Source organism: Falco rusticolus, chromosome 7 (genome assembly GCF_015220075.1).
Source record: "Falco rusticolus isolate bFalRus1 chromosome 7, bFalRus1.pri, whole genome shotgun sequence".
In the NCBI taxonomy this organism is placed as follows: domain Eukaryota; kingdom Metazoa; phylum Chordata; class Aves; order Falconiformes; family Falconidae; genus Falco; species Falco rusticolus.
The window spans coordinates 6724888-6743938 of record NC_051193.1 but is presented as its reverse complement, the minus strand read 5'-3'; the positions used below and the strand labels follow the sequence as shown (position 1 = coordinate 6743938).

Genomic DNA, 19051 nt, shown 5'->3' with positions numbered 1-19051 from the left:
ATCTTAACCATAAACCATCTGGCTGGACTGCAATTTGTAGTTAGCGTGGGAGTATTGTTTTGGAAAAAATGAAAAATCTTTGGTTTTTAATTGGAAGTATAACCAGCTGCAAGTTTGTAGAGAAGACTGAATTAATAAGGTCATCCAATAAAAGAGTGGTGTTCTTCTGTTTAGAAATCACAATAGGGATGTTTAACATAGAGTGTTAAAGGTCCCTTATCTTCTCCAGAACTGCACTGAATTGTGTCATACCTTCTCATTTGGGTGTCTGTCCAGCAATTTTTCTGGATTCCTTACGAGTTGCCGTGTCAGTTGCAAAAGATAAATTACTGGTATTTGAGTGTCTCAGTGCATTTCTAGAGCCATGTTATTGGATCATCTTGTCAGAGACTCTGGTGAAAGAAGGGAACGGCAGCAGGCCGGTTCTCCAGCGTTTCTCTTGAAGCTTGTTCAATTTGCTGTTTGACAGCCTACTTAACCTTGACACCCATAAAGTCGGGGGTCAAGTGCTCTCACCCTGGGAGCTGAAAGTGCTGCCTGCAGAGCTCTGTTAATTTGCCAGAGGAAAACCATTGGGCTTGGACAGGTGTCGGTGCTGTCTAGCTCTGTCATTGAGCAGCAGGTTTCAATCCCATCTCTCAAAAGCAGACAGGAACCTGTAAGAGCTGTGCCATGAATCCCACGGCCTTGTCTGGGGCTGGACTCTGCACTGCATAGTGTCCTGGGCATGCAGCTCCAGCACAGTTCTCAGCTGCTGCGTCCAAGCTCTTTTCTGCACATGTTACCATTTTGTTTGGCCTGCAGGAGTGACGAAGGATTTAAAACAAAGCGGATTCCCTTTTTCACCACGAAGAGCAGGGTGCGCTGTGGCCCAGAGGCAGGTAAGGTACATGACAGTGCAAACACGGGAAAGCAAGTGCTGAGAATGCCAGGTGACCTGTGAAGCAGCAGGAATCTGTGGAATTTGGTTGGAGGGAAATCAGTGTAAATTCACCTGCAATTTTAAGCGTAGCACCATTTAAATTAAGAGGAAATATGTTTAGGTTAAATGTTTCTAAAGAAATGATGCAGCTGGTTTGTACCATTAATATAGAAAGATGAATGAGTGAAATGTGTTTCTTTCACTGAGCTTTTATTGTTTTCATGAAGGTTATTCTTTTTAGCCAGAGGACTAACTGGTGTGTTGAAGGGGAATTAACTCATAATTAGTCTTAATATTCTTAGGACTCCTTCTGTTGCTGAATGCATGTTTTCCCCGTCTCTGGGATTCGCACCCACAGTTTGGGGCAGAGCAGAAGAGATGTTCTGGATTAGTTCACGTGAAATCCCAGAGAGAACAAAGGAATATCTGAAGATATCTGTACTGCTTCCTGCTCTCTGTGGGATTCATCTGCATTTCTTTTTGTTTGTTTGTTTTATTTTAAAGCACTTGGAAAGCTTTCTCATTTTCTGCTGCCTGAAGAATGGCTTGCTCTGAAGCATTCTTTGCAAATCGCAGAGTGGAATAGAGCTGGCGTCTTCATGACGCACATCCAAGCAGCCTTCAGCTGTTTGCGGCAGGGAGAGGCTCTCCTGCAGCAAATGCCTTCCTCGGTTCCCCTGAAAATTGTGCACAAGCTCAGGTCAACATGGATAAGTAAAATTGGTAAATGCACCAAGTACAGCCATAGCTATGGGTTAGGACTGGAGGTTAGGTCCTGCTCACCTGGGTGGCAGAGGCTGTACCTGGACCGCCAGGCAAGGCTAATCCTACCTCATTTTTCTGTCCATGGAAGTAGAGGCTGCTGTGGCAGCAGGTGCTGTGTGTGCATTCTGAGGAGGTGAAAGGATTGGTTTGCACTGTTTTGCAAGTAGGAGATGGAAATAGAAATGGTGTCACATTGCTGAAATCCTGAACATGGAAGAATTGGAAAAGGAGTCTGAATCTTGTGAATCTGTGGAGTCTGACATATTCTCAAATCTTCTCTGTGAAGTGCTACAGCAGCGTTTCCCAGTGGGGAGAGAAGGGCAGGAGCAACAGACGAAGGCAGCTAAAACCAGCTATAAAAGGGAATTGCTGTCCTAATGGAAATTTCTATGTGCTGCAAACCCAGCATAACCCCTCTACATAAAGGAGGGGAGCGTGGACTGAGCATTAGTACCATTTGAAAAGCCTTGGCACATCCTATCCTGGTGCAACGCTGAGCTGCTGGAGGTTGCCTCAGGTTGCAGGAGGGTGCAGAGTAGCCTACCTGGCTTGTGCTGTGCTTGAATAGCCACAGCGACAGAGCAAAGCCAGCTCATCTTTTTCTGTCTGTTTCTCTGCCAAGTTTAGCTTGGTGAGACTAGAGGATGTGGCCAAGAATTTAAAGAACATCGAGAGAAAACAGAAGCTGGAGTTCATCAACTGTTCACAGAAGTCTCCTAGCGAGGTGGGGGGCAGGTTTTCATATGATTTTACCAACAAAGCTATTTACTTAAGTCTAGATTATTTAAAGAGAATAATTTATGGATGCTGACTATATTTGATCGATAAATCTCAGAATAACTCCTTGCACACGCATGTGGTGTTGGTGGCGTTTACTCATCCAAAAATATATTTTCAAGATGGGATTTGTTTTATTTTTTCTACAGTTCTTTAAAAGAAAATTTGAGCTGAAGCCAGAGAAATCATAAATAACTCATGAATAAATAATTACAATTCATAAACACCTCAGGCTTGCTTCCAATATAGTACACTCCTTTCCACCTGGGACTCTTCGGTGAATTGAGAGTATTGCTACTATTTTAGGTGCTTGCTCCTACGTGTCCAAGAGGACTAAGTCTGTCTGTGCCAAGGTGCATACTGAAGAGAAACAATGAAAAGTTTAAGTCCAGTGATGAGGCAGAAAGGAAGTGAATTAAATCCATGAATAAGCCTGCTGTTCTCCTAAAATAATCCCAAAGATGATTTTTTGTTTGAAAACTCAAAGGCGGACTGTGACAGCCTGCCCACACCAGAGAGTCCTGTCACGTATATAAAACAGCCCTGCAGACAGTGGGACTCTATCTTACTTCTTTTCTGATCATAGTTCAGGCTTGAAATGCTGTTAATGTTAGAGCTGGGGAATTTTCTCCTGAGAAAACTTCTTCCATTTTCTTTTTCTTTTTTTTTCTTTTTTCTTTTTCTTTTTTTCTTTTTTTCTTTTTCAGCTAAGTCTGGTTACAGTTCCTCAAGTCTTCTGTGTGAGGGAAGGCGATCTTGGTGGAAGTGCCACTATTCTATCCTTGAAGAAGGGTGTGTCTTGCATATCAGGGTGTTGCTTTTATTGACGGTGGAAGCAGCAGATGGTGCTGGTTGTACTTTCCTAATCAGAGACTCAGAATTTGCTTGTCCCTGTGTGGCCTAGTTTTCCTTGACTTCAGGATGCTTCTTGGTAGATACATGCGACATTCTTAAGACAGCAACACAATTCATGGCAGCTTTTCATGCCCCTATCCCAGGAGTAATTTGTGGAGCGAAATGATGCTCTTTGAAATCAGCTGAATTTCCCTTTGTTTGAACTTCTCCAGCAGCAGCAGCAATTCAGCCATGCAGTTGTTGCGATTATTGCTTGGGTTACTCCCAAAACATGCTGGTTGCTGCTTAGACATGTAGGAAGTCTGAAGTGCCCTGAGACCTTGCAGTCTAAAACAAAACAGGGGGGTAGATGCGAACAGTTTTTGGAGGCAACATAGGTTAGCAGTCTGTCAGCTGCAGTTTGGGTTTTCTTCTCTGTTGTTATTGACTTTGATCCACCATAAATTGCTCCAGGATGCAATGTGGGGGCCTGAGCATAAATTTTGACCGGCTTCTGGCTTTTCTCAGGCAACATGGAAAAAACATGTTGAAAACCAGTTGTGCCTGCAGTTAGGCTGCCAGCAGTTAGGCTGCAATACAAACAGTTCACAAGGTATTACCAGCTATTCAGCAGCAAGAAACACAACGCCACTTGTCCTCTGATGTATAGTCATCTTGGCAGGCCTAGAGTTCCTCCCTCAGCACCGCAGAATTCAGTCACCTGGAGCCCATCACCTTCAAAGATGCGCATCACCGTGATTTTAAAAAATTGAGATGTGAGCGTTGATGTGTAATTGCCAGTGAAGGCCATTTGCTTTTGTGCTGTTGCTTCATGGTGATTCCTGCCAAGGAACATGACCTCATGTCCTGCCTACAAAGTTAAGGTGAAGGCTTTTGGTTCAGAGCCTTGGTGCCTGTTATGTTTTAAAGGTGCAATTTGTTTCCTGTCTTGTTCCAGGTCCTTTTTTGGAGTTTCCAGCATTTCTGAGTGATTCTCTGGAAGTCCTTTATCTGAATGACAATCAGCTGGACTCTGTCCCGCAGTCCGTTTGTCATCTGAAAGGTTTAACAGAACTTTACTTAGGAAAGTAAGTCTGTGTCCTGAAAAAGCTATGCAGTATTATTTCCATGTTGTTTTAGTGACCAGTCTTCTGTGGAGCCCCACCCCAGATGTCCAGTGCTTTTGAAGTCAAAAAGCTGGAAATAGTCAGCCCCTTGTTAGAACCTATGCCCATCATTTGCTTTAGATAAGGAGGAGGCTAGCCTTTTGAATTAGGGAAGATGATCTAATGCTTTGAACACAGGCCTGGGAATCTAATGTGCCTCTAGTTCATTCTGGCTTTTTGCTGTCAGCTTCTGTAGCATTAAAGTCAGTAACTCATCATTTTTGCCTTTATTTCCTCAACTATCCAGTAAAGATGATTAGACTTGTCTGCCTCAGAGGATAAATTGAGGTTATACATCACTTTTAGGATGGAAATTACTATTAAAGTGCTGAGTAGTTTTATTAAAATGTTAATGGAAGATTTCTGCAAGGAGAGAATAGTGTAATCTGAGAGTCCGTGAGAGCAGCTACTTACACACAAAGCCTGGTTGTTGGTAGATTTATTTGTTTTTGTACAGTAACCCTGGTATCCGAGAGCTTCCTCCAGAACTTGGACAGCTGGCTAATCTCTGGCAGCTGGATATCGAGGAACTAAATATCAGTAACGTTCCTGCAGAGATCAGAAAAGAGGGTAAGGCTGATCCTGTGTGTTCTTTATTAAATTGACTGAACATATAATGAAAATCGCTTCCTTTTAACGGTCCTGAACAGGAACAGACAGTGTGTGCCCAAGCCCTTGTTGCGGTTAACTGGAATTGCATAGGGAAACCTACACATATTTGCAAATTTGATAACCAGTGCTAAGCTCTGGCTATATGATCAGTTTCAGATAGATCACATGTTAAAACGATGACTTATAAATGCAATATTTGATTTGCAATATGCATGCCGAATAAATTCCATAGCTTGCTTCCTGAATGTGTGTACTTTAGGGTATTTAGAGAGTCTTTCTAAAGACTGAAGTGTTTAGGATCAACAGTCACAGTCACATTGAAGTGACTATTGTAAGCTGCTAGATTTTTGGATCTATTACAGTACTGTCTTCTTTTTTGTGTGTTTTAATAAGAAAATCCTGTGGGAACAAAGTTATTAGGAATTAGTCCTTCTCCAACACACTGTTGAAGCCTAAATCTAATTTTAACTGGAAACATAAAAGTAGAAGGAAAAACTGAGTATTTTCCAATACTAAATTAGTATTTTATGTTTCCTTTCAGCTTCTGAAGCATACGAGCCACAGCATTTGTTTCTTCTTACAGTGCTCCATTGTAGAGTCACAGAGCAGTGACCTTTTTCTGGGGTCTCTGTCTCAGGTTTGTCACTAGAGGTTTCTTTGTTTATTCTCTGGGTTGCCTCAGCCTGCAGCGAAACTGTAGGGAAAATATTAATTCAGCTGATGTGTTTGCAACAGTAGGTTTTGTGCAGTCCTGCTGTACATATGTATGTTTGTAACTGCTAACCACAGATAAAGCCTGTTCACTTCCCCCCCATAGGCCCTAAAACAGTGCTGGCATACTTAAGAGCACAGCTGCGCAAAGCAGAAAAGTGTAAGCTAATGAAGATGATCATCGTCGGTCCTCCACGACAGGGAAAGTCAACGCTGATTGAGATCCTACAGACAGGAAAAGTCCCTCAGATGATGCACAGCGATGCCACCATACGTACAACAAAGTGGGAGCTCCCCAAGCCAGTGGGACACAAGGCAAAGGTGAAAAACAGTCAAAGATCCTTAGCCTCACTGGAGTATTTGAGCCCTACAGTGTCCCTTATGGGCTGAAATTGCATGCCCTTTTACAAAGAACCATTTCCATCACCTGTGAGCCAGACGTTGCAGGTGATGTGGTTTAGACCCATCACAATTCCTCTGTTTCATTTCCAATTGGTAGTAGAGGACAATTCTCTTTTCCTGAGCACTCAGCTTTGTGTCCTAAAGAGAAAAATCCATGTGTAGGCTGCCCAAATTACTGACTCTATACCAGCTCGAGTGGGTTTTGGACACCAATTCTGAGAGAATGTTTTAAATCAGCTTTTCTAAAGCAGATTGTCCTTGCATTTGAGGCCAGAAAATGAGACATCAGTACCTAAAGTTGGACTTTCTCGATATCAGAACTGTCCTAGGTGGGGAAGGTGGGTAGAAGGTAGGATGCCTGACTTCTGGTGTGATCCAAGGATGTCTACTGTGTACCTTAAACTCCCAAATCTCAGATGGCTCATTCAAGGAGTGTGTCAACCCATACTGAACTCATTTGGACAGCACTGAATTCATTCAAGCATTTGTAGGTGGCCCTGTCCACCGCCTGCATAGTAACACAGGGTTTAGAGCGTGCAGAATTGGTCCTGAGGGTCCTGAGGTCTTGTAGAGCTGAGGGTGTGCAAACACATGGCTCTCCCTTCCCGGATGACAGCCATGACCGCCAGACTGTTTTGGAAGGGACGAAGGAGCCTGCTGAGTTCAGCTCTTGTACAGCAAAGAGTGCCAGGCCAGAGACAGAAAGAAAAAAAAGCAAGCACAGCCTGACTCCTTAAAGAAAAGACTTTGGTGGGAGAAGAGATTTGTGTATTTTCTATTGAAAAGCAATTTAATAAAATAAAGACCTAGACAGCCTCAGAGACCTGGAGTGGGATCAAGGTGCCGAACGGGCTTTTGTCCCTACCTCTGAGTCTCTGTCACACCATACAGTCACCGACACCATACAGACACACAGCTGAAGGTTTTTGGGATGAAAAAAGCAGTCCTTGTGCTAGTTAGGACTTGGTTTAAACAATATGGAAGTTATTCCAGCTGTTTCTGGGAGGCTTCAAACTGGGACTATGCGAGGAGCCCTGCTGAGATACTTAACTCCTTGCTGAAATCTCATAGGGTAACTTGTCATGTGGGATCAGTCAGTACTTGGACCTGGACCAGTAAATGGAGCCCACTTGGTGTTTCGTGATGCTCTGAGGGTGATGGCTGGAGCAGAGTTTATTTTTCTGCTCAGTCACAAGCTTCTTGCCTCCCCAGGGCCAAGTGATTTAGGAGCAGAGCCTTCAAGGTATGTAGGTGCTTCCTACTGCAACTGGGAGCCTGAATACTGTGTCAGAGGAGGGCCATGCTCCATCCTAGCGCTATTGTGGGGCTGCATGGAAGGATGGCTGCTGAGATACTTGGAAGGGAGCCAGGGCTAGAGGCCTCCGTTTAGATGATTCCCCAAAAATTAGCGAGTCAGATTTACAGTGGCTGTAATTGTGGCCCATCTCTGATGTGACGCACCTATCGGAAGCCTCAGAGCAACATGCAGGAGGTGTTTATGAAAAGCTTGAGAAGTTTCTCATCTTCTGAGCATCTTATATTCTGTTTGGCTCAGTTAGGGCTGAGCTCAGTGGAAGTGATTTCAGCAGGGGGTTTCCTGTTCTCCATAGCAGTGGCAGATAAGTAGCTGCAACAGTCCTGTCGAGCGTGGCACAGACAAGGATGAAACAGTTTCTATTCCAGATGCAGTGAAATACTGGGCTCAGAATGAGACCCTTGTTTGTACTGGAGAATCCGCAGCATTAACTGGAGATTTACCAGCATCAAGGGCACCTCTATCATTTTAGCAGCAAGTAATTAGTCTTGATTTCCTGTGGGGAAGTGGTAGCCATGCTTAACAATTGCTTGTTGATTTATCTTTCCTGGAGGCACAATTAGGACATTGAAACCCTTCTTGTGTCATACATTATGCAGGCGTAGGTTTGTACTTTGGCTATTATCTCCCTGTGATTTACTGCAACCGTTTGATTTGAACACTTCTCTTTGTCTAAGTAGGTTGATTCAGTGGAGTTCAATGTCTGGGATATCGGAGGCCCAGCAAGCATGTCTACAGTCAATCAGTGTTTCTTCACAGACAAAGCATTGTACATAGTGGTATGGAACTTGGCACTGGGGGAAGAAGCTGTGGCAAACTTACAGTTCTGGTTGCTGAACATTGAGGTAAGAAGTCACTGGTGGACTCTGGGGTATCTATTTATCAAGTAGTAGCTCAGCACAAAGATACGTGATTATTACAGATTCTTTTTGGTCTGCTTTCAAAAATTCCGCAAGCTATGATTTTTTCATAGCTTTTGGAATTAATTTTCCATTATGCTGTAGGCATATCGTTATATTTAATGGTTTAAATTTATCATTTGCTTTGTTCTCCCTCACACACATCAGAGAATGAAACAAAAGCTGATTTATAAACCCCTGCTAAGTAAGGCTGAACATACTTAGTTTGGAATTAGTGTTTGACCACACTGTGCTCCGAGGAGGGTTTGAAGCATTTTCTTTCTTGTGTGGGTTAGACACACATTAGTCTTGAGGTTATATTTTTAACACTTTAGATTCAGGTAAGCTAGAGAGTATCTCCTAGACAGCTCTCAGCTGGGACTCAGAACTGCAGTGAATTCATTAGTGTTGGTTGATTTTTATAATACCATGTTCATAACTTTTTGTAAATGTTTATTATTTGATATCTGTCTTAACATTGCATACACAAAAATGGGCTCTGAGCCAGTCCCTCTCAAAAAAGAAACATCTTGATGTTACAAAAATATTAGCTTAATGGTCAGCAGCAGTCAAAAACCCAAACTAGGTTACAAAGCTGAAATCATAACTATGATATTTCAAAAATGTATGATGTGCCTGTGTCCTTAATGTATCCAGCAGGTACATAGTAGCATCAGAAAAGTTACAGATAAAGATGAACATCATGGTTAAAAGTATGGAAAAAGTTTCTGAGTACACAGCAAGTAAATAGACCTCTTCAGCTTGGGAAAGGCAAATGAGGAGGGCTGCATGTAGACTCCTCAGGGTAAGGGGAAAAACCACAAGGGAGTCTTTGTTCATGATCTTTTATTATAGAAGAATTAGGAGAGATCAGATGAAATAATGAGATGGTAGCTTTGAAACAAACAATAGGAAGTATCCTGAACACAGCAGATAGCTAACCTGTGCAATATATTGGAACTATGATGTGCTGTGGATATCAGAAGTTGAAAAAACAGACTGGTGGAAGAAAAATCCATCAAGTGCTATTAACTGAGAGATACCATCTCGTGGTCAGGAAATTGATGAGCAGCCTGCTGCTGGATGCTGGGAGAACACACCAGGGAAAATAATGTCTACATGCTTACCCTGTGCCTATACTCTCCATTAGCCTCTAGGCAGAATATTGGGCCAAGTGGGCCCCTTGGTCTGGCATGGTACAGCCGTCACTTCTGCATCTGCACAGGGTTTGAGTTTGGTGTCGTTCAGGTTAGGATATTTCAGTGGGCGTCATAAGAGACAAATGGATTGACTGCAAATAAGCATGTATTTCTGCATCTGAATAGTCTTCTGTGGTCAGAGTAATTTGGATCGGCAGCCTGACCCCTGCTTAAGCCTGTGCAATCCCATTGTATTTGGCAGCATGGTCCCTGAAATCTGGATACATTCCAGTGCTGTAATGCAATCATGGAAGGGTTGGAAGAAACCGCAAGATCATCTAATCCATTCCTTTGCATTGATTTAGGATTAAGTAGATTGAGACTTTTCTAGCAGTTTATCTCACCTCTCCATATACCTCCAGGCAAAAGTATGTGTAACTTCCCCAGGTATCCATTCCAGAGTGTAACTAGCCTTTTTCAGGACATCAGAGTTAGATCTTCTGGCTACAGGTTAAGCTAACTTATTTTCCTTTGTCTGGGTGGACATAGTCCCCACCATTTAACTGACTTGTAGCAACTTAATGCCACATAGCAACTCCCTTTATGTTAAGCCCTGATGTAATGAGGCCAGACCGACAGTCTCCCTCTTTGCAGTAGCAGCAGATGATTAAGGCATGTTCTGTAGGAGAACTTCTGTAATACCCAGATCACTTGTTGCTGTTGTCAAGCTGCCTCCGTTTTACATACATTCCATTTTATTAATGTATATGACTACCCCCTCTTAAATATTATACTTTTCACATGTCCTCGCTGTATTTACCACGATGTAATCTGGATGATATCATCATCAGTGTTTCCCCTTACAGGCCAAAGCTCCAAATTCAGTGGTGTTAGTGGTAGGAACACACCTTGATTTAATTGAAACAAAATTTCGCGTCGAGAGGATAGCAACTCTGAGGGCATACGTCTTGGCTCTCTGTCGGTCTCCGTCTGGATCCAGAGCAACTGGCTTCCCAGATATCACATTCAAGCACCTGCAGTAAGTCCTTGTGCCTTTATGAAGCTCAGTCACTCTATTTTATGTCACTTCAAACAATTTTATAATACTTGATCTCCTTGGCAACGGAACTGATTTAAAGGCTCGTCAGCATTGCGTTTCATCTATTTTTGACTGAGATAATGTAGAATAATCAGAAGTACAGTGTTGCTCAGGGGTCTGAGCGTGGGCCTGAGAGCTGGAAGATCCAAAGTCATGACCTTGGCCAGTCTGGTTTAGGGCTCCTGCTCCACTCAGGTTTCTCACCATTAAATGGTGATACAGTTTTATTAGTCACAACGAGAGAAGTAATTGATTAAAGATTGAGTAATTAATGCTGCAAAGCTTGAGAGCATGACTGCTCTAGTGTGGGTGCCACAGGGTTTGTTAAGAGGGGGCTGTGTGGTAACCTTGTTCTACCTGATGTGAGAAAGCTCACGTGGCAGTGTTGGCAGGATGAGGAGTGGGTCAGCCCCCTGAGCCCCCAGCAGTTCAAACCTGTGCCATCTGAGTTCACCGGGTGGGATAACGGAGGGGTGGTGCTGTCTGGAAGATCAGTGTCAGTCAGGCCATGCCGCCTCTGCAGCTCCCTCCCTTTGGCTAACAGAGAATGCCCTTGGAGAGAGGAGGCTTCTCTGGCTGGGAAAGAGGTGAGTCTGCCAGCCAAGGGAGCGCACAGCACAGGTGGAGCATGGATTCAGCAGGCTGACACCAAACAGTGTGAAATTGCCAATGCCTGGGGCAAAAGCAGGTGGTGGCTGGCAAGTAAAGAAGGGCGTTTGCAATGTCCCCGGCACTTTGCATCTGCTGCCTGGCAAAGTCATCAGGAGACCTCCCATGCATGCTCTGCTCTGCAAATGCAAGCGCTCAGTCGAGCATCCCAGTTGGCTTTTTCCCATTAGGAGAAATACCAGGGACCCAGCATGAGGCCCAGAGACTCACGATGAGAAGGAGAAAGTTTTGTGCTTCAGTCTCTTCAAGCCTCTTTTCCTATCACCACAGAGCATCATAACATGATCTCAGTCATTTTTTCTCAAGGGGATTTTCTTCCACCTGCCACACATCCTGCACGTTCCCTTTCACCTTCCTTTTCCCCTGCATTTCTTCCCACTGGAGTCATGCCTGATTTCATACCTCCTCCCTCCCGTGCCTCTCCTTCATACCCCATTGTCCACCTGGATGGGGCTCCTCTAAGCAGTGCTCTGGGCATCCGGAGGAGTGTAAGGAGTGTTTGTTGTGAAAGCCATGTGTGGGTGAGCCTGGAGTGCTTTTATCAGTGCTGGTCCTCCAGTGTCACTCCAGTGAGTGCACACTTCCCAGTGCCACTGACAGCTAAGGTTTAAGATAAAGCATATTGCTTTAGAAAACTATTTTCTGTCTGCCATGGGAACATGTGTAGGATCAGTTAGAAAGACTCTTTGTTGGGGAAAGTGGAAGAGAACTGTTCTTATCCTGCCCACAGCAAGACCAAAAATAGTAGGAGTTGGAGAGAGCAGGCTTTTAGCTGTTAAAGAGATGATGAAGGCCAGCTTTTAGGATCTAAGCATCAATTCCCAGATCACAGGTTCCAGCTGAACAAGGGCCGGAATGAGGGTGGGAAAAGGTGTCTGGTAGTCATCATCGTGTCTCTTTGATCTAAGGCAGGGAGAACTGGACTTGTCTCCAGCGACTGCCGGAGCACCATGTTTTCCTCCCTCCTGCAGTCCCTTCCAGGATGCGTGCAGCACTGAAGGGAAAGTGGGTGATGGCTTTGGTTAGTCTGACAGGGAAGTCCCCAGAGATCACAGTGCACAGGGGATAGAAAAGCGGCGCACAGTGAATGAAGCAGGCAGAGCGGAGGTTGGCCTAATATGTCTTTTCCAGGCGTCTTTGTATTTTTCTCCAAAGCTAAAAATGCTCACTGACAGCCTTCCTCCCATTCATCTGGCACAGGAAATTTAAAGTCGCTGATAAGAGAAAGTGGGCCTGGAAAGGAAGCCAGTGTGCTGATAAGGTTTGATAATCTTCACCCTTGCATGACTTTTGCAGTGAGCTCTCATGTAAGACTCTGGAAGGCCTCGATGGACTCCGACAGCTGATTTTTCACGTCACTTGCAACATGAAGGATGTTGGCAGCTCAATATGCTCACAGAAACTTGCAGGGAGATTGGTGAGAACTGTTCTTTCTAGCGGTGATCCTTACCAAAGTGGGGCGTTTTTGAGGATTGGTTTTGGATTGGGAGGTGAACTTCAGGAGTTACTGTTGATGCAGGAGGCATGTGAAGTATGTAAGATAGCTATCTGGCTTTGGGAAAAGACAGCACTATAGGATCCCTAAGATGACTGAGCCAGCTCAACTCCAGCAGAGTGATTGCTGTCTGATCCTGATCCTGCTGTTTTTCTTATGTTGCTTGTAGATACCAAGAAGTTACCTTAGTCTTCAAGAAGCTGTCCTTGCAGAACAGCATAGAAGAAGTCAGAATGATGATGTCCAGTATTTAACAGACAGACAAATAGAACTGATCATTGAGCAAACACCTGAAAATGATATCAAAGACTATGAAGACTTGCAAACTGGTAGGTCAGAGCAGACCAGTAATTTCTTGGAAATCAGGAGGTGTGATTGAAATATTCCATGAATAATAGAAAGGGGAGGGGAAGGAAGCCCACCAGGTAATTGCTGTGCAAAAAAACAGTTACGGTGTGCTCTATACCAGTGTTGAAGTCACTTTGGAAATTGCTAAGATACAAAATTAGCAATGGGGCTTTGTGGGGAGAGGGCTGGGAGGTTCCAAGGGTGATCTGAGGCTACTAATTTTTATTTTTTTTTGAACAAGCTTTGTCTGATTTTATTTCTGCTCTGTGCAGAATTAGCGTTGCCATGTTTTCAAGGCTATCTTCTCTGTAGGGCCCCAGTCCTGTGATCTTTATGGAGGCTTTGCACTGCGGGAGCCTGGGGGAGCCCTTCCCTGTGAGGATGGCAGGAGGAGGGTAAAGGGGAGGTGTGATGGGGACAAATACTGGCTGTAAAGGGGTGAGATGTGGGTTTTACAAGTGGAGTGCCAGATAGCAGCACTCCTCAGATAAATGTTACTCTCTTGGCTTGACTGCATGCTGGCTATATCTGGTATGCATAAAACTGCACAGACTGCCTCATAGCCTTACTCATCTGCACTGTGGTTTCCTAATGCTGGTCTATTGCTGATCTAGAGTTCTTTATTTTTTGCAGCGATTAATTTTCTCATAGAAACAGGTACACTGCTGCACTTCCCAGACACAAGCCACGGCCTAAGAAACCTCTACTTCCTTGACCCTGTCTGGCTCTCAGAGTGTCTGCAGAGGATTTTCAACATCAAGAGCTCCAAGTCTGTAGCTAAGAATGGAGTCATCAGAGCAGAGGATCTCAGGATGCTGCTGGTTGGGACGGGCTTCACTGAGCAAACCGAAGAGCAGTACTTCCAGTTCTTGGCTAAGTTTGAAATTGCACTGCCTGTGGCCAATAACAGGTATGTTGTTAATTAGAGGCTCAGCCAGGCGGGAGGCTGTCACCGTAAGTGGTTGTCTTGACAAGGATCTTCCTGTGAGAAAATACTTGAGTTCGTTACATAGTATAATGGAAGGCACCCATCCATTTGGGCTGCATTTCCTGACATGAGCATCCTTTGCTCCAAACAAGCTAGTCTGAAAACTTTCCAAGGCAGGTCTTTGTCCACTCGGTGCATTGAGGCTGCCGACAGACTCAGCCACCAGCACGGAGGGGCAGTGACACTGCCAGGGATGTGGCAATGAGCAGGTGGAAGCTGTAAGCGCTCAGCTGGCACAGCTGCAGCTGAGAGAGGATGTGAGGCTCATGGCTACTGGGCCTAAAATATAGATGGGATGGAGTCATCTGTTTCCAGTGGAAGATCCTCACTCCAGACTATAGCAGAAAACTTTGGGTAATCAGTAATTATGTCAGCCCTGAAAGTAGTAGTATTTTATTTCTAGTGAAACCAAAGAATTATAGCTTTAGTGGCAATGTGATTTCCTTAATTTTTAGCCTCAGTAGGTGTTGATCAATAGTTTTCCTAGAAATGGTCTAGGAAACCTCATTCTCTTTAAATGTTAATGAGGCCTCCTCCCCTCTGCCCCCCATCTCTTTTGCTGTGGGCAGAGTTCCCTGCTATTTTTCTCTCTCCCATCTGCTTGGCGACAGCCTGTTGTTGCGTTAATGGTGAAACCATAGCCGTATTGCACTTTTGATGTGGCATTTGCATTTCACTTCCTTGCCCTTCCAGGACAGCATGGCTGCATTGCCCTGAGCCTCTCGGGAGCTCTGAATGCCAGCACAAGTGCAGCATTCTCTGTGCTGTCATTATGCCTGTCACTTATCCAGTCCCGGATGCCAACAAATTTTCTCAGGCTTAACACAGATAAAGCAGCAATGTTTCTGCTTAGTCCAAAATGCCTTTTGGACTCCTTGTCACTATCTGCCATTTTTCTCCAAGGCAATTACATTGTCTGTGCCTCGGGAACAAGGAAACTGCTTTTTCACGGCCTGCCCAGTCTTTCTTAGAACGATCCAAGCCACATTAGCAGAATATTCTTTCCCACTGATGGACTGTAGCTATAGCAGGTTGGATTAATTTAATGTTCTAGCCAGACACAGAGCAGTTATTTGTTACTGTGCTTCTGCAGTTATTGTCTAGATTGCCAGATAGGGTTTCTGTGCAGTCACTAGAGAAAGCAGCTGCCAGTTTCCCTTCTGAAAGGGTGTATGGGGGCATGTTTCACATATTTTCAGAATTTGCATTGGCTGTTGTTCAAGAGCATTGAATCACCATCTGTATTATAATCCACTATATAGTTGTGGTCCAGAAGGGCCTCACTGGCCTTCTTACACTTGTAGACCCTTTCTTGGATGCACTGAGGAAAATTTACTGGCTGTCACAGCATGCATCCACTACCTTTATAAAGCAAGAACTTTTAGTTTGATGCACTCCACTTTTCTGCCTAAGGTACATGTGCTTTAGCTTTGTTCTGCTTGTTAAAACAGAGTTGAAAGTATGACCATTCTTATTTTAATTTATAAGTCAAAGAGAAATTTTTATAGGTTTTGCATTCCAAAGATGTTTCATAGAACAGATAATTTGATCATGTAAAATGTCATCGGATGTTATGGACTGTGACATATGGAGAGAGCTGTTTTCTAGTGATGGCTGTTTTTTCTGAGCTGATATTTCAGGTTTTACAGAATACTGCAGCTGCTGGAGAGAAAACATGATAGGCTTAAAGCATTGGATTTGGACCCAGCATTAGTTCTAGTTGTGTGTCTAGTCCCTGCCACTGTTATTTTGGTCAAGTCCCTTGGCTGTTTGCCTCATTTCTGTCATTATGCCCATCAATGATGATCTCCAGATGCCAACACATTTTCTCAGGCTGAACACTGATAAACCAGCAGTGTTTCTGCTTATAATCAAATAAGATGTTTAGGCATCTTGGAATGTATTTGGTACAGAAGAGTATCACTGTCAACAGATTTATTGGCAGGTATTGAAAGCCATAAGCTAATAATTTTCAGAACAGTTCTAGTCTTCCAAAAGGTTTTAGCTTCCCAAATACTAAAGATCAGGACAAATTAATATTCTGTGCTTACTAGGAGATCTGAAAATAATTTGAAAACTTTGTGGTCTTCTACACCAGTGTAGCTCTGTTATTTCTGATCAGTCAGGCTCAGATAGCACTGTGTCTCTTCCACATTTGGGCAAAGAACCAAATAACCTGATTGCAGGAGGAGACAGAGCAAGGCAAGTGATGTCTCTGCTGGCATTAGCCTGGCAAAATGAGCTCTTGCCCTGGAGTTTGTCAGGGATGTGATAGGGAGTCCATCAGCTGCAATATGGTGCAGTGGGAAACCCTGTCATGTTGACCCATGAGATGCTCTCGTTCTGGGACTGGGATGAGAGCCCAAGCAGTCCAGTCCCTGCAGCCTGCAACTGCCTCCTTGCCACCTCCCACAACACCTCCTCTCCCCACCTTCAAGCTGAGCTGCTGTGGGTTGTTTTTGCGTTTGTCTTCTGTTGCACATAGGAGCACAGGTGTAATTCTCTGCTTACTACCAGGACCGAGCAAAAAAGATACCAAAAAAAAGTCCCAACATCACAACTGTTCTAATGACTCTTATATTTTAATGCATTTAATTTGTGATTGCACTGATGTCCTGCTCATTACATCAGTTTTAGCCCTGTCCAATAGCCCTGGCTGAATTATGTAATGTCTGTTTTGCCTCTGCTTGATTCCATAGTGTAAATTAATTTCTCCATGTGTTGCTGCAGTGCCTTTAATCTAAAAGCTTTTTTATATGCAGTAGGCTCTGACGTTAAAAATCTCTTTGGAAACTGAATTGCCTTACTATCCAGTAACAATGTACTCACTGTTACAAGCTGTAGCTAAAATTTGAGCTGTTGAATTTGATGTGTTTCAGCTACCTCCTCCCTCATCTGCTTCCTACCAAGCCAGCACTAGATATCCACGGGCTCTGCCACCAGACCTCAAACACAGTCCAAAGGGTCTTCAAGATGAGTTTTGTCCCAGTTGGCTTTTGGCAAAGGTTCATAGCCCGAATGTTAATTAGCCTGGCAGAGATGGACCTCCAGGTAGGTTACTGTATCTCTCTGCAAGCAAAAGACAACAACTGAAGTTGTTGTTCAATATAACTGTAAGTGGGTGTCTTCACATCCAGCTTGCTTCAGTCACAGGCTCACTTTATTTGAGTAAATAGGGAGAGATGAGACTCTGATTCTGTTTTCGTAGTAGGTGTCATTTAGAACAACAAATTGGCGCTGGGGAAGAAAGCCAGTGTTCTCCACAGCCTCTTTATAACATGATCCCCTGGAAGGTCTCAGTACCTCCAGCATCTCCCAATTACAAGTAATTGGAGTCCTGCCTGCAACTCTTGTCCGTGACTGTTCCACTGGCCCAGACTCTGCTCATGTCATTTGCCAGAGGACATCTGGACTAGCTCCACCGAAGTCAGCTATCTGAATCTGTATGGCTTTAAATCAGAAGAAAATTACAGGACTGTTGCCTTAACGGGATAATGAGTGCAAGCAGGCACCCTATTAGTGCAAGTGGTATGCATATCGTTAAAGTAATGTGTGTAAGGTTCTGAAAGCTAAGTGAAATGTGATGTTGTTAACAGACGTATTTTTGCAGCAGCTTATATCTGAAACATAGCCCTGCTGGAAACCATAATAAATGCCTACAAAATATTTTTAGTACTACTGTGATAGCTTCTTAACAGCTATCCATTTAAGCTGTGATCTGTCATTGATGTACAGAACATGGAAAACACGATACCTGTTTATGGAAGATCCTCTGTGTTCCAGGCTTCTCAATCCATGGAATAACTTCACCTGTTTTAACGCTCTGTCTTGCCAACTCCTTGCTTACATCCACAGGGGCACTACATAACCCTAGAGCACCTTTGTAAGGGACCTCAGCCAGTCCTCACTGAAGTGAATGGAAATGATCCCAGGCACCAGTCCCGTCTGCAGACAAACGTGTTAGAGCAATGAGTACAGTGGAGTTCTGCAGATTAAGTCTTTGATTTTAAAACAAAAATACATTTTGCTTTAAGTGCTGGTTTGAAGTGTCTTGGAGAAAAGCCATATTCCTCCTACTGAAACAGGTGGAAAAGTTAACTCTCCACATTGAGGGCAAACTTAGTCATTCCCTAGAACATTTAGCTCTTCTTTACGGTTGTAAGACTTTTGCAAATGCAGAATTCATATAACAAATGCCACGGTTATACAATTAACTTTGTTCACAAATACAAAATTGTTCCTTTTTTTGAGTTGAATTGAAAAATACTTCCATTGCTGCAAAACCAACTTCTACTGCATGTATTTTTGTTCCATTGCAAAATTTTTTCATGAGCACAAGTTGCTCCATAGTGGAGAAGGTATGACAGCACGTGTGAAGGCCAAAAAAAGAAGTCACCTTGTTGCTCAATTAAAACAACACCCTTATAAGAAATTTCAATAGTTTAGTGATTTTCATCTCAACATCCTTATGAGAAATTTCAATAATTTAGTGATTTTCATCTTTTCTGCTTGTTTCAGCTCTTTGAAAACAAGAAGAACACCAAGACAAGAAACAAAAAGGTGACCATCTACAGCTTCACAGGCACCCAAAGGAACCGCTGCAGCACGTTCCGAGTCAAAAGGACTCACACTGTTTACTGGCAGGAAGGTCTGTTCGTTACCTTTGATGGAGGCTATCTTAGGTAATTTGTGTTTGTAATGCAGCATGCATGACAGGGGACTAATAGAGTGTATGAAACATGTCATTTGAATGGAGATGAATGGGCCTGACTCGTGCTGTATGCTCACTCATCAGTAGAAGAGGAGGCTCTTCTAATAGACATAATTCATCTGGTAACAACTGGTGACAAAAATGATGAATAACTGGTTGTTTGGCAGTTCCGAATATACGAAACGTATGTGTTATTCAG

The 19051-nt window shown here is 43.6% G+C and overlaps 1 protein-coding gene across 3 annotated transcripts in view; it reads left to right on the top strand.

The window, feature by feature from the left end:
* The window catches only part of LRRK1 (leucine rich repeat kinase 1), an 82584-nt gene that overhangs the window by 42267 nt on the left and 21266 nt on the right, over positions 1–19051 (top strand). For all 3 annotated transcript variants that reach the window (XM_037395411.1, XM_037395413.1, XM_037395412.1), the window contains 11 exons: positions 805–881; positions 4257–4386; positions 4922–5034; positions 5894–6108; positions 8185–8349; positions 10409–10581; positions 12607–12727; positions 12975–13134; positions 13787–14063; positions 17021–17192; positions 18660–18823. In XM_037395411.1, coding sequence (XP_037251308.1) covers positions 805–881; positions 4257–4386; positions 4922–5034; positions 5894–6108; positions 8185–8349; positions 10409–10581; positions 12607–12727; positions 12975–13134; positions 13787–14063; positions 17021–17192; positions 18660–18823 — 1767 coding nt within the window. The remainder of the gene's footprint in view (positions 1–804; positions 882–4256; positions 4387–4921; positions 5035–5893; positions 6109–8184; positions 8350–10408; positions 10582–12606; positions 12728–12974; positions 13135–13786; positions 14064–17020; positions 17193–18659; positions 18824–19051) is intronic.